Below are 16,235 nucleotides of genomic sequence, written 5' to 3'. Positions count from 1 at the left end.
ACTTATCTAGTGGCAATTGCTGCCGAGATAAGGAGCGGCTCCTATGACCCTATAATGATACAGGAGAGCTCAAAAAACAGGATTATTAAGTCAGATCTATAAAGTACAGGAAGCCAACTGCTGAACTAACTGTTCCAATTATTTGTTCAAATATTTAAGAGATTATGTGTTCATAGTGTTTGGTAGCTTAGTATGTATAAACTTTAGTGTTAACAAACAGAACAAGGTTAATGAGGTTGTAGTGACAAAGTCATTGAAAAGAGAACTGAAATAATTTAACATAAAATGCAAAGAGCAAATGTTAAGTGAGGAGGCCATGCAAAGAACTGAAAGAATTTTTATTTGCTGTGGACAACTGGGAGTCCATGCTCTCAGCACTATCAGGGACAACTTTAAAAGAGAGACAACGGTGGTATTTGATTTGGACATGATGAGTTCTGGAACTTATACCTGCCTGGGCACAAGTGAATATGCCTGTGGCTAGGTAATAGATTCGGGATTGCCTTATGTTCTGTGTCTTTTGTGGCCAGAATAGGTCTTCAGGCTTCATGCTGACACATATTTAGGTTAAAAGGGATGAAGAAAGGAATAAATAGATTCCACATTGAGGTATCTGTTATTTAAAGTAAATGCTTTTTACTGTAAAATATTTCTTTTTAGCCATGCAATAAAAACTTTGATTCCATCAACTGATTGTGATGGCTCTTGTACTCCATTCATGGAATTGGAAAAGCAGAGCGGAACTGGAATTTGAATACATTGTAATTTAAAGGATAAATAAGTACCAATGTGTATAGTAGGAACAGGTGGTTATTAAATTAAAACAACAAATAAGAGCAAAACTACAGTGTATGTAACTAATGGATTAATCCACATCCTGTGAAATTAAAATGAAACATGATTAGTTGTGTATAATATATATTGAAGAAAATAAAAATGTATCTTTCATCTGAATCATTCCAAGACTGAAGATAAGGAGAATTTTCTTTAACAGAAATTGTATAACTATTAAGTTACTGAATACTCCAAAAATGTGGGGTAGATTCCAGGCCTGGTCACTGTATGAAATTTGGTAAATGACCCCATCTCTCTAAGCACTTCAGCTTTTTCCCCAAATCTAAAAGATGTTCACAGTAGGTTAACCAGAGCCCGGCAATGGTGTGTAAGAGACTCTGCATATGAGTGGAAATGGATTATCTTCCTGTCCAGGGCTTTTTCTTGCTTAGCACCCAAGGTGGCTTGAAGAGGCCATGATGATGGTTTTTCGGTTTAGCCATGGTTGCTGCTCTTTGGCTGTAGGTGTTTGTCACAATCAAATTCATCTTTTAACTGTACTTCTGCCTTAATTAGGCAAGCTGTAATTTCCTTGTTTCTGTGTTTTGTCATCAATAAAAAAATGACAAAACTTTCTACATGTATTTCTCTACATTCAGGAAAATGCCAAGACACCAGGTATTATGCAAGAATGTGGTTGAATTTCCTTAAAACACAGAGATGACAGTCACACAAGAGAAAACGTTACAAATTAATATAACACTCCAAAAACACCTGTTACCCCACTGGACTTGTCCACTTGCCCAATTTTCAAGTACAGTCAAAGCATTCCCACTCCCTCCTTCTTGATTCTGGACTTTACCTCTGCCAGTGAGTCTTCTCCTTAACTGTCTCTCTAATGAGTCCTTGCAGTCTGTAACATGTGTAGTCTTTACAAGGCCTCTTTTCACAGGCAGCATTTAAGCATTACTTTTTCATAAATGATCATTCCTCCAAGTAAGGACTGGTCAAAACTGGTCCTTTCTCCTTTTATAGGTTGTGTTAGGCACATCTCACCATTGAGATGTTGCCTATGCTCTAGCATCCTTGGTTACCTTTTCTTTTATTTTTTCAGGGTGCCACTCACTCTGTCTTGTTCTGATGCCCCTGGATGTTTGACTTCTGGGAGCCAACAGATTCATGGCCTATTAATGCCCCGTCCACATAGACTTGCAAAGATGCTATTTCTTTCTGACTGTGCTACTCAATCTCTTGTTGAGGTTTTCTACAGGGCTACTCTTTGCCTTCTGCAAGGTTTGCACACTTGAGTAGATTTCAAATTCCAGGACGTTTTATGACTTTTCTAGTACTAACCAGCAGAAGAATCCAGGAGTACTTTACACTCTGGTGCTGAGTATCCACAGCAAAATTACATGAACCTAATAAGAACTCACATGAATTAAAACACATGGCCGATCTTAATTTGTTGACTGCTTACAAAAACTGATGGTTAAGGCAGAAACCTGGTTCATTAAAAATCTGTGTAAAAATGGGCAAGTAATCTTCTAGAGTGCTCCTTCAAAATGCTTTAACGTCATTAAACTGAGCAAAAATACTTAAATGTCATCATTGGACACTGTGGATCCAAAAATTAGCATTATGACTGGGAAAAATTTCTTGTGCTCGTGAATATATTTAGTCACACATTAATTGTGCGACTGAACCCTGCAAAAGACCTGATGCGTGTGCTTCTTGCCTACACCCAGCACTGCTGAAATAATAAAAATGCTAGTATTTTTACTTCAATAAGGTAAATATTTTGTTAAGATACTTGTTACTTAAAAAATTAATCAAACTATGTAATGCACACTACTTTTAACATGTTTTACTGCAAGTTCAACTCATCAACATAAATTTAGCGATTTCTGAAATACTGAGATAGCTTATTTCAGTCAGGAGAAGGAACAATGCAATAGCTTGAGCCTTTGCCTCTGGAAATTTATTTTGTGGATGCTTCTACATGTGGCTCCAAAAATGTATTTGTGCAAAGCAACAAATACACACGCAGACTACAAAATCATTCACAGTAACCCGGATAAGGGTTTACAAGGCCACATAAATAACCAGGCTTTTATATCTCTGGAATAAGGTTTTAAATGGCACTTTAGAAACCAGATTTCTGTGAATAATTGGGTTATTGAAGAGCCAACTGAAGCTCACATTATTTACCCAGAGTAATAGCACAGTTTCAAACTATTATATATGCAATTTTAGGCAGGGCCGCTATATTTTAAAAGCAGATATAATGTTTTCTGAACAACAAATGTCCCATTGTACATGTGGTGTGCCTTCCCATGGGCTCACCACCTTTGGAAGGGGCCAAGGAGGTCAGGTGCAGTGTGAATTGGGTGGTGGCTAACGTGGAATGTCACGTCTCTGAAGAAGAAGGAGCCTGGGCTAGTGTGTGAGGTCGAGAGGTTCCGGTTAGATATAGTTGGGCTCACCTTGATGCACAGCTTGGACTCAGGAACCAATCTCCTTGAGAGGGGTTGGACTCTCTACCACTCTGGTGTTGCCCCCGGTGAGAGGCACCAAGCGGGTGTGGGCATACTTATTGCCCCCCAACTTGGAGCCTGTTCATTGGGGTTTACCCCGGTGGACGAGAGGGTAGCCTCGCTCCACCTTCAGATGGGGCGACGGGTCCTAACTGTTGTTTGTGCGTATACGCCAAATGGCAGTTTGGATTACCCACCCTTTTTGGAGTCCCTGGAGGGGGTGCTAGAGGGCTGGGAGACTTCAATGCTGATGTGGGCAATGACAGTGAGACCTGGAAGAGCGTGATTGGGAGGAATCGCCCTCCTGATCTGAACCCGAATGGTGTTTTGTTATTGGACTTCTGTGCTTGTCACGGATTGTCCATAATGAACACCATGTTCAAGCATAGGGGTGTTCATATGTGCACTTGACACCAGGACACCCTAGGCCTCAGTTCGATGATCGACTTTGTGGTCATGTTGTCGGACTTGTGGCCACATGTCTTGGACACTCGGGTGAAGAGGGGGCGGAGCTGTCAACTGATCACCACCTGGTGGTGAGTAGGCTTCGATGGTGGGGGAGGATGCCGGTCAGGCCTGGTAGGCCCAAATGTGTTGTGAGGGTCTGCTGTGAATGTCTGGCAGAGTCCCCTGTCAGAAGTAGCTTCAACTCCCACCTCTGGCAGGACTTCGACAATGTCCCGAGGAAGGTGGGGGACATTGAGTCCGAATGGGCCATGTTCCGTGCCTCTATTGTTGAGGCGGCTGAATGGAGCTGTGGCTGTAAGGTGGTCGGTTCCTGTCGTGGCGGCAATCCCCGAACCCGTTGGTGGACACCGGCGATCAGTAGGAACAGTGTGGTTTTTGTCCTGGTTGCGGAACAGTGGACCAACTCTACACCCTTAGCAGGGTCCTAAAGGGTGCATGGGAGTTTGCTCAACCAGTCTACATGTGTTTTGTGGACTTGGAAAAGGCATTCGACCGTGTCCCACAGGGAATCCTGTGGGGGGTACTCTGAGAGTATGGGGTACTGAACCCCCTGATAAGGGCTGTTCAGTCCCTGTACAATCGGTGTCAGAGCTTGGCCCGCATTGCCGGCAGTAAGTCGAACCCGTTTCCAGTGAGAGTTGGACTCCGCCAGGGTTGCCCTTTTTCACCGATTCTGTTCATAACTTTTATGGACAGAATTTCTAGGCACAGCCAGGGCGTTGAGGGGGTCCGGTTTGGTGGACTCAGGATTGGGTCACTACTTTTTGCAGATGATGTTGTCCTGTTTGCTTCATCAGGCCGTGTGTGATCTTCAACTCTCTCTGGATCGGTTCGCAGCTGGGATGGGAATCAGCACCTCCAAATCTGAGACCATGGGTCCTCAACTGGAAAAGGGTGGAGTGCCCTCTCAGGGTTGGGAGTGAGATCCTGCCCCTAGAGGAGTTCAAGTGAGAAACTCAGTCATCCAGGAGGGGCTCAGAGTAGAGCCGCTGTTCCTCCACATAGAGAGGAGTCAGATGAGGTGGCTCAGGCATCTGATCAGGATGCCTCCTGGACGTCTCCCTGATGCGGTGTTCCAGGCACGTCTAACCGGGAGGAGGCCCCAGGGAAGACCCAGGACACGCTGAAGGGTGGCCTAGGAATGCCTCGGGATACTCCCAGAAGGGCTAAAAGAAGTGGCCGGGGAGAGGGAAATCTGGGCATCTCTGTTCAAGCTAATCCCCCCACGACCCGATCTTGGATAAGCGGAAGAGGATGGATGGATGGATGGACATGTGGTGTGCACAGAGCCAGCTCATACTTATATTTTGATGTGTTCAAACAAAAGATGCAAAGAAATCATGAAAAAAACATGTTTTGTTTGAATGATTTTTGCAAATGCAGTAGTTTAAAGTGCACATGCAAATACAGAAACTTTATTGGATTGGGCTGCTAGTGACCCGATACCTATTAGGCAAATTTCATTTTTTGCTAGTAAATTGCTGCAGTTGGAAAGTATGAGGTATACCTTGGAAACGGCATCCATGTACTGTACATTGTATGACTCTTTTATGATCTCACTATCAAGAAACATTTCTTGAATTTCCATTGTCCTTCATATTTAATACCCAGTAGGTTTTTAGATTTTATACTTTCACTTTTAGTCGGATATGAAGACAAAAATGGCGATATAATACAAGTACCATTAGCGTGACTAAAGCTTTCACTAGTGCTACTGATGGCTAATCCACTAGCAATGGAACAGGTCATTACATGTGAAATGAATGCCAGATAAGGGTGTTTTGTTGGTGAAATATTGGATGTTTTATCTCATATGTGATTTTTGGAATTCATTGCATTATTTTCCATGGCTTTCAAATACCATTTATTTATTTATTTTTTGTTTGTTTAGAATGTCAAGGATTTTTCAGTACTGGATTTTGGCTTGTTACTTTTTCATGGCTTTTCAAGTTTTCCAGGACCCATAAAACCTTGCCTTTGGTCTTTCTCCTGGAAGCTACTTGTCAGATGGGCACCCAATAATAGTATATCAAACTTAAATATTTTACTTATTACCTGTGTGTGTTCTTCTGAATTAAAAGGTGGGCTTGATTAGTAGGACAATAAACCTTTTAAGTGACTATTTTGCTTATGGTTTGGCAATAAATAAATACAAATTAACAAAGAAATAAATAAATCCGAACCAAGATCATTATGCAAAAATATCAGTTACATTAACTTTTTTGTATACATTTTAACTTACATGTACAAACACTCTTTTCATATGGAAAATGCATATATTAAAAATCAACTATAAAATATCTGAATTATGACACAAACTAATGCAAAAAAGTCTTATGATTAGATCATTCTGTTATTAATGAAAACAAACACAATGCACCTGCCAAATCTTTGACCTACAGTGCCTGGTGTTTATCAAATAATTGCACTCTGAATATAGTATTTCAATATCTTTACTGATTGAGCAAGTCCTGGTACTAAAGGTCAAATATCATTATCACGATGGAGTACCAAAACATATTCCATACAACAGCTGTTTGCTTTTCTATTTAAATGAAATAATATCAGTACCATTTGTTTGATTTGCAGATATAGTTTAAACATTGTATGCATCTTACTATGCTTAAAATGTTAATGTAAAAATGCTTGAATATGATACAATTTCCTCTGCCATTTATTACATACAGTATTAAACTTATTTACCAGTAGATGGGCTTAATTGACATAAATGTTGACAATGCAGTGTACTGTAGTGGTTAAGGCTTTGGACTACAAACTCTGAGGTTGTGGGTTCAGATCCTGCTATAGATACTGAGTGATCCTTAGCAAGTCACTTGACCTGTCTGTGCTCCAATTGGAAAAACCAAAAGAAATGTAACCAATTGTATTGTATATTTTGTAAATCATCTTGGATAAAGGCGTCAGCCAAATAAATAAATGTAAAATTACTTGATTTTGGTAGTGATTGTCACTAAATTAGTACAATCTTTTAAAGGTGACACACATCAATTAAATATTACATAAATAAATAATAAACCTCTGTAGGAACCAAATACAATTCTTTTGTTGTTTCTGTATGCTAAAAATGAATAACCTCTCAATGATACACATCTAAGAACAACAGTTTCCACTTTAATCTTCTAATTAGTTCAAAGGTCCATGTAAGTTGTAGTATCAGTAAAACTGCAGTATTGTGTGAACAACTTAATACACCCAAGTTAAATGCAGGAAATAGTTCAGTGAGTAATTAAAGCATGTGGTTTAAATTTAGAATAAAACAAACATTCCATAGCCATATAAATTTATTGAAACTGAAAATAAAACTTTCACGTACCTTGGAGGAAATGCTATTTCAAGCTCATGCAGTCTGTCTTTGAAAACTGTAAGCTCTTTATCGAACTCTAAAAGCTGCAAAATACAATAAAAAGTTTAGTTACACTGTTTTCTTTTAATAATAAAATTAATACAAAAACAGTCTTAATAAGAATAATAAGTATCAACACCCATGTGTTACAAAACAGAATAGTCGTAATAATCATAAGAGAGTGAATAGCATTTTGTGCCCAGAGTCAAGTATAGAGGCTCAGAGTTAAAACATTTTCATGAGGCCTATGGGATTGTGTGTTGTCACACTGTAAATGTCCCCACTGTCAGCTCTTATCTTGTAACTGCCAGTCAACGTAAACCACAGTGATGATGTTAGCCTGTGAGATCTGCTGACATTCCATTACGAATACTGGTTCTGTGATGTAAATCTGGAAGGTTTGCAGGGTAACATGATGCATATCTCAAGCAGCAGGTGCCAGACTAAGATGCTGACTTACTGTATTGTCATGTCAAAAAGAACTGCTTGTTCATTATATTTGTCTCATAAACAAGATGAAAACCACAAAAGCTCGTTTAAAAAGAACAAAAACATACAGAAAATAACTATATTTCAAATAAATACCAAAACTAATGTTAATATTTGCAATTCAAATCAGTACTGTACATAATATATCAGTCTATGTTATCTACAGATTTCATTTATATTTATTGCACAAAAAACAATAGCTTCTATTCTAAATTATTTCTTGTTTTAGTGTAATATATTATTAAGATGAACATTGTTAATCCATATTTTTGCAGATTATCAACATGTGCATTACAAGAAAAAACTTGTCGGAAAAAATGTCAGAATTGATAATAAGTAATTTCTCAATATATAGTTATGAAATGCTGATACTTTCCTTACCAAGTTCATAGGTAGGAAAACAGATTTGTAATATGATTGTTTAAGACCCTGTGATTTATGTCAGGTGTATAATCTCCACATTTCTGAAAACAGATTCTTCAGTATAAATATGAACATCCAATAGGATCAATGCTTAGAAAATGCCAGCACCTGGCAAATGATCATTTTAGTAATGGGGCAGCAATACTGGACATTTTGTTTAGCTCTCCTCCCTGGCCATCTGACCACATCATGCAGTATAATGTCAAATTGTACTCTGACTTTAACTACTATATTAAAACTTTCAGGAACTTAATGAAGGCCTATAGCTAAAACTAATAAGTAAGTTATGCTTAATATGCTCATATTTCGCATTTTACATTTGTTTATTTATTTTTTATCTTTTAAATTATATTTTTTAGGCTTTTGTACAACACTTAACGCTACAGAAGATTATTAACACCACACAGAAAATGTATTGCATTCTTTCACAATAAGGTGTTTCTGCCCAGTAACAATATACACATGCAGTCCGGTCGTGTAGTTACAGCTATTGAAGGAAAGATTAACTGCACATGTAGCTTGCAATCAAGTAACAAAAACTAAACAGCCATTAAAAGTATACATGCAATCTTACATGTGCTTAAACCACTGAGTTTAGGGTCACAGGGAGCCAGGAATTATTGCAGCATTCTTGGGTGTAAGTCAAAAAGCAAATGCAGTGGACAGTACTCTGGTCCTTTGTAGGGCTTAATTGCAATGCCAATCAGAAAAGAATGTGCTGCATGTAATCAGTTACCAGAAAACTATAAATAAAGTATATGGTTATTTTAATCCAGTTATTTGATAGATATTTTGGAAAAGATTGATCTGGTTGCAGCAGCAGCTAGTGTTCATACCTCAAATCTTCTGGGGCTCAGGTTGTGGAGGAACAAAGGAGATGGATGTCATTTACTTAAAAAAACAAATGAAGGACTAAACACCACGAACACCAGAACCTGGCACTGTGAAGCAGGAATGCGAGTCCTGTGCTACCACTCTGCCCCGGTAGTAAACTTACTAAACTTTGACCTGATTAAGACTTATTGTATGCCTATAGCTTTTGTTTCATTCTTGACACTTGACTGCACAATCTGTGCATGTTTAAACTCTCACTCAGTAGATCACTGAAGCATGTGTGTGAGCATCGTTACTACCAGCAGCAAGTAATACCTCTCTAGTTTAAAAGAAAAATCTTGGAAGGGAGACGAGACGTGATCTTTTTGGAAGACAATTTGACGTCCCGCGAGAAACACTTTAACGTCACGTGAGACAAGGCAGTGAGACAGACAACATTTAAAACAAGTTCACGGACATCTAACCTAGCAGTTTTTGGAATGCTTTTGGCAGACACACTTCATGTGCTCCCATCTCTTAAAACAACGACAAGTGAGATACAGAGCATGCAGTTCGCCAGGAGCAGCAGCAAGCCAGCAGATGATCCGCCCGCTTCTCCTTAGCATGCGTTCAGCACCCTCACTCCCCCCTTCACAACGCTAGCGGCAGAGACGCGAAGTGGCAAAAGGACAGTGCTGTACAGGCTTTTAAATGATCGACGTGCAGCGTGACAAGCAGAACACGGAGCTCACCAGTAGCAGCAGCAAGACAACATGATCAGATGGCATCTCCTTAGCGTGTGTTCAAACGCATCTCCCCCCTTCACAATGCAAGCACTGTTATACGTCCAGCAAGAAAGAGATTCAACCACACCCAGGGCCGGAAATAAAGGACAAGTATTGTTTTTACAAATGTTTTAAAGTAAAAGTGAAAATTAATGCATATGCAACAATTTCCATGAAAATAAGAATCTCTTTAAATTGTATATCCGGTAAAACAAACCTGGGGGTGGGTGTGCAAAGCGAGCAGGGGGCAGAGCCCCCTAGTCTTAAAGAAATAACATAAAAATTTTTGTGAAATAATGCAATAATAATTTTAAAATAACACCAATAATATTATGGCCTGACGGAAAAAGGACACTAGGGATAATAAACAAAAAACAAAAAAAACTGTTTACTTTGAAAAATATAGCAATGTACTGCCACTTAAACTGTTCCCCAGAAAACTGACATCAGCATCCTGATTAACTGCTAGGAAAATCAGAAAAGGACCATTTCCTTTAAAGACAAATCTCACCACGATGACTATATGACCTAGCTACCAGTGCTTTCACTGAGAACAGTTGGATGGTAGTGTTAAAATGTTATGGCTTTTCTATATTCATTTTTTTTGCAAATTGTTAAAAACAGAACAATTATTGTTTTATTTTTCAATTTTAAAATGTTGTGAAACACCTGAATTTTTAAAGATCAATTTATCCATCCAGTCTATCTGCCGAATATAATGTAAAATACTTTTTCACATCAAGCTCTCTTTTGTCTAGTGCTTTAGACAACTTATGCAAGGCCGGGATCAGGAAAAAACCTTGGGGACGTCTAAGATTCTGAAGAGGACGATGATATTTTGAAATGGAGCTGTTGGAACTACTCAAGTGAAACTTTACTTTCATTTACAGTCTCAATAAACAGTACAGGTAAGAGTGAATACTCACTGCTAAAATTTGGTATTGTAAAATGAGTCAGATTCTTTATTTAATTAGCTGATATAAAATGTTATGTTAATAACTTCCACTCAAACAAAATGTATCATAGTTTGACTTCCTACAACAGTCACATTCCTTAATAAACCGTGGTATACGAGTAGAAAGGTCTCTGATACACACATAAGCAATGATTATTAGATTAACAACCACTCTCTGGCTCATGAAATGCCCAGTAACTTACTTGAACACTTTATCTACTGCCCCTACAGATTCTCGCCCACATATTTCCTCACTAATCAGAGTCACTACAGTTGCTAATGCAGTAAGAAAAACAATTTATGGAATATCCACAACTATTGCAAATTGAAGCGCAACTAAACAAACAATAAAGACTCAAAATGAAAAGAATATGAACAGTAAGGACTGACAAACTTCCACAAACGACTGTTACAAAAATACAAAAACTGCTTTTATTCCATCTTGTAGCACTGAATTGGGGCTGAGAGTTGATGTTGTGCTAAATTCACCTAGCACAAGTTAATTAAGTAAAAAGAGCTCCATAAAAATATCTATCTTATTTATCTATCTATTGATTGGTGTTTGTTAAAATGACAGCAATTGTAATACAATTCTGTTTCCATTACTAAGTTCAACAACAAATAATGATGGTCAAATATTTCAAATAAAATAAGTTTTTTTTATATTTCAGAATAAAAATTAGATGTGTTGAATAAAAGACACATAGGCTGTTTATGCTAATGACTGCATACATACTGTGAGACAGATGCTAATCAGAAAATAGCCAAATATTTCTTTACTATGAACTGTCATTGCCAAAACAATGTAACTGTTGGCTGAAAAAGTTGATGCTTCAGTTTGTAAGGCCATTCCAAGGATCAGGTATGATTTAGTTATTCCAGCTAACTAACTATTGCTAAGTGTTTATTTCAGAACAATCTTTAAGATTCAGTTACTTATATTCAAAGCTCTGAAATCAAATATTTCCATTTAATGTGCATACATTTACCATCAACTTAATCTACAATAAAGCAAGTGATATCTTCCAGGATTTTGTTTTATGATATTCAAGATTTAGTTACCTATACCTATACAAGTATTTTCTGTTTCTATATATTTCACTGTTTCAGAGTCTTGCTCCATTATTTATGTCTACTAGATCTTCAGTTGTGGGATGGTCTATGTTGATGCCTTCTTGAGAAATTCCTTAAAGTCTAATACGCATAACTGGCCAAAGACTTAACATTTCTCTACTGCATCTTGGTTGCAACTTTCCTTAAACAGTAGCAGTATCTTCTATACTTATATTTGCGTGTTTGAAAGGCTGTTCTTTTCCTCTGTTTATTTGTTGACCTGTGTATGACACATCTGCATTCAGACCCATAGTAGATCACTGTCAATGAGGAGCTTAAATAAATGCTCTGATACAGTTAAGGCAGTTAATACAGTATTAACAAGTCAAACAATTAATACAAAAAATGAACTGTGAACAACAGAGGGTACACAGTTCCCCAACACAACAGGCAGAGACAGAAGTTCAAACAACACACATGTTTTTATTTCCAAGTGGGAAGCGCTCTTCACCCATTCCCTCCACCAATGCACAGTAATAAGCACAGCCAAATAAACGCACAGCACTTCTCTGTCTCTTCTGCCTCTACTCCTCCTTCAAGCTTTGTTCTCTTCCTCCCGACTCTGGCTCCCTGAATGGAGTGAGATGGCTCCTTTAACTGAATACCTGGAAGTGCCCCAGGTGTACTGTGATCTCCTTCCAGGCGTACTTCCAGGTGTGGTGACAGTCCTGCAGAGGAAGGCTCAGCCCTTCCCCCTAGGCAGTGGCCACAAGGCCCCAGTAGGGTGGAACTTCCATACTTCAAACCTATGGCACTGTAGCAAGCCAGAGGGACTGCCCTCTGTTGTCCTGGGGGAGGTACAGCCCTGTGGAAGCAGCTTCCCCAAGTCCTTCCCTTAAGAAGGTGTCCCAGCCAGGTAAGAGACTTAGCTGTCCGTTACAGAACATTAACTACTAGTGTGAATAGCCTCTTTCATTTAAGATATAAGAACGACAGAAGGCATCATTCTGATATTCAGGGAGACACAAAGCACACATTGTTGTATTTCTAATCCTACACATGGTGATGTGTAGTCCACCGTAAAAAAACAGATACTGTACAAACGATAATTTATATAAATTTTAAAATGTCAAATCTGTACATCAAAAAACCACATACAAATAAGGAAAGATAACATTAAATGTCTATGATTAATGTTAATTTAAACCATTTTTTGGGCAGTGCTCATTGTTGTGAAAAAATTTAAATTACCAAAAAAAATAAAATAAATAAATACATAAAAGAGGCCTTCATGCGTTAAACTTACTTTCACTTTCTTGCTTTTTGCAACCATTCTGACTGGTCTGTTATTAAAATACCTCACAGTTTTGAAGGCTGCATCATGTTTACCTGCTGTCCATTAATCATGTTTCATCTCACAGCTGGGCTGATATTGTTGTACTAGTGGCAGAGGCTCAGATTGATATTAGATTATGTCCCTCTCTTCCCCTTGCCACTTCATAAATCATTTGTGAAAAGTGCAATTAGCAAGCTACTTGTACACATTAATTATCTGTGTGAAAAGCAGGTACCTGAGACACCTGCATCAGTGATTACCTCCCTCTGTCCTGCACACGCATCTTAAGACTCTTGTGCAACCCTAACAAAGGGCAGAAAAGCTTCAACCGCCATATTCCCAACAAAACCGTTTACAATATTAAATAGCTGCCAGATGTCCTTAATTAAAATGAATTGTGTTCCTCAAACCATATGGAAATATGGAGAGACCAAGAATTTTGTAATTGTCAGGTGCCTAGAAGATTTAAAATAAAGCTATCAGTCCTCAATAAAGAGTACTTTTATTGTATTGATAGTGTTTCTTCTAGTCCTAGGAATTACTGCAGGACAAACGTCTGTAATCTACTAGTTCTCCATTGGCTTTTAAATTTGTATGGTATGTACACTGAGTCTTGTAAGTCTCTGTGAAGAAACATAAGTAATAAAAACATTTTTATGTAAATGTCTTGGATTACTGTGGTGGTCTTGCCATACCACAGCAGAAAGTATTTTAATAGCTGGGCATATTGTATTGTACCTATGTCAACCATTATCCAGACATATTTTCATTTACAGAAATCCAATTTTGGTTTTTTTCTGGAGTTGGAGATTATCCCAGCAGTATTATGTGCAAAGAGAAAGGCAACCCTAAATGGGGTGCTAATGTATTGTACAGCACAAGATCAATTTCTAACTCTTTATTTGGAATGGTGATACTAACAGAAGGTACCTTAGACCTCAAATGTGATAACTGATTCAATTCAGCTTTTAATAGTACAACGTTTATCACTAAGTATAGGCTCAGAGTGATTTTACATATTTATAACTAAAATGTGGGCTGCACGGTGGAGCAGAGGGTAGTCCTGCTACCTCACAGTTAGGAAACCCGGGTTCGCTTCCCGGGTCCTCCCTGCGTGGAGTTTGCATGTTCTCCCCGTGTCTGAGTGGGTTTCCTCTGGGTAATCTGGTTTCCTCCCACAGTCCAAAGACATGCAGGTTAGGTGCATTGGCGATTCTAAATTGTCCCTAGTGTATGCTTGGGGTGTGTGTGTGTATGTGTGCACCCTGCAGTGGGCTGGCACCCTGCCCGGGGTTTGTTTCCTGCCTTGAGCCCTGTGTTGGCTGGGATTGGCTCCAGCAGTCCCCTGTGACCCTGTAGCTAGGATATAGCGGGTTGGATAATAGAATCAAATAAGCACTTAAATTATTGAACATGTACAAATAAAAATGTAGTATCAAGTGACATTAGCAAAAGCCTGTAAACAATCCTGGGTCATATAAAGTTAATCTTCCACAGAAATTAGACAAATATGCTTAACCCTGAACACAGAAATTAGACTAAAAGTTAAATAAAAAAAAAAAACTACACTGTAATTCGTTACCAACAGAAGTATATATGAATGCATACACTGTAACAATCAAAATATAAGCTAAATTATTTTATAATATTATTGTAATATATTATCTGAATTATTTCGCAATGCAGCTATTTTATACAATGTCTTTACAATATGGAATTAAAGTAAGAAAGAAGTCATCAACTTAAACTTGTCACTCTAACTACAACTGTCCAAATGCATCCAATAAGCTGTACAGTATTTCACTCATACCAAGGTAATTTTAGTTTATAGTTACCCAAAACTTACTTACAGTTTCTTACTCAATGTATAAAAGGTCTAATCGTTTAAATGTGTATTCAAATACAGCATTTTTTAGTATTAGAATAATGTCACGCAAGGCATTACTCCACTGTACATGCTTTGTTGTAAATTAGGGATACCCCTCTTTTTTGCATTACAGTTTATTTAATAGCACCTTATAAAGGGTAGCAGCCATTTTAGTGGGTTTGTCCAATTAAAACTGTCTACTTGACATGAGCTGCATGAGGACATCCAAGTGGTTGTTCCTGAAGTGTACAATCAACCATACACTACTACAGAAAACATTATGTTATTATCCAGCATGGTCTGCATCAGTTCAGGAAAGGGAAATGTACTTATACAAGAGCAGATAATATATTCATTGTTAATGTATATAAAATAATGCACCTCCTCGCTCAATTACACTTTATTAATTTCCAAATAGTTAAACTTCTTTGCAAGGATTTATTTCATTTTCTTCTGTGACACCGAAGAACCCAAGCCATGAGACTGAAGCGTGTCCCAGCTGATGATTTATTGTTTGCCCATTCAGTTCATGTACCATTTAATTTTACAGGGAGGAGGGCCTAGCGTAATGCCATATGTGAGTGTTAATTTCAAGGAGACCTAGAAGAGGCTGACAGATTACAAGGACTTGAATCAGAAGACGCCAGAATAAAGCCAATACTTTGAGAGAATGACCAGGCATGGGCTTCAGCAAAGGATAATATTCATTTCAATCTGTATCATATTCTGTAATAAGAAAGGTGAACTGTGGGTTAAGTCGCCCATGATTCTATCCAGAACATAGTCAATTTTGAAATCTACAGTATTTCTAACCAAAAAAGAAATCACCACCATCTTAAACCATTAACCAGTTTATTGTTTGGAAGATTGATTTTGAAGTAGCTCACCTGTTCTGAAATTGTTGAATACTCCAGATGTGTCATCTTTTCAAATAAGGTGGTTTTTAATATTAAACTTATTTAAAAAGAGTTGATTCCAGTATAGCTATTGTATAAAGATTGAAGAGGAAGAAAATCTCTGGGTACTCAGGCATGCTAAGAGACACTACACCAGATAATCTCAGAATAACAGAAATGAATTCTCCTTCAATAGGTTATCCATCAATCACAATGCAACAGCTCATATGTATGTCCCCTTCATTTCTATAAAATAAGAACAGCATGCTGTGGATAGAGAAAAGGGAATGAAGCCCTTGAAAAATTCTGATAGCACAGTGGAAAGATAAACCCTAAGGTTTCAAGATATAATCCTACACATTTTCACATGTAATTAATTGGTCTAGCCAACACAGAGCACACCGGCCTGGTCATGCTAAAAGTTCAGCACTAGCATTGTAGAGCTGTGTAATCTCTTTAATTGTGTTTCAGAATTAAG

General features: G+C 38.0%; 1 protein-coding gene across 1 annotated transcript in view; it reads right to left on the bottom strand.

Annotated features, from left to right (window-relative positions):
* The window catches only part of LOC120540065 (inositol polyphosphate-5-phosphatase A), a 542,509-nt gene that overhangs the window by 19,914 nt on the left and 506,360 nt on the right, over positions 1-16,235 (bottom strand). Inside the window, exon 12 of the mRNA XM_039770535.1 lies at positions 7,111-7,184. Coding sequence (XP_039626469.1) covers positions 7,111-7,184 — 74 coding nt within the window. The remainder of the gene's footprint in view (positions 1-7,110; positions 7,185-16,235) is intronic.

The sequence above is a fragment of the Polypterus senegalus genome, chromosome 1, assembly GCF_016835505.1.
Source record: "Polypterus senegalus isolate Bchr_013 chromosome 1, ASM1683550v1, whole genome shotgun sequence".
In the NCBI taxonomy this organism is placed as follows: Eukaryota; Metazoa; Chordata; class Cladistia; order Polypteriformes; family Polypteridae; genus Polypterus; species Polypterus senegalus.
This window is presented reverse-complemented; position numbering and strand designations above follow the sequence as displayed.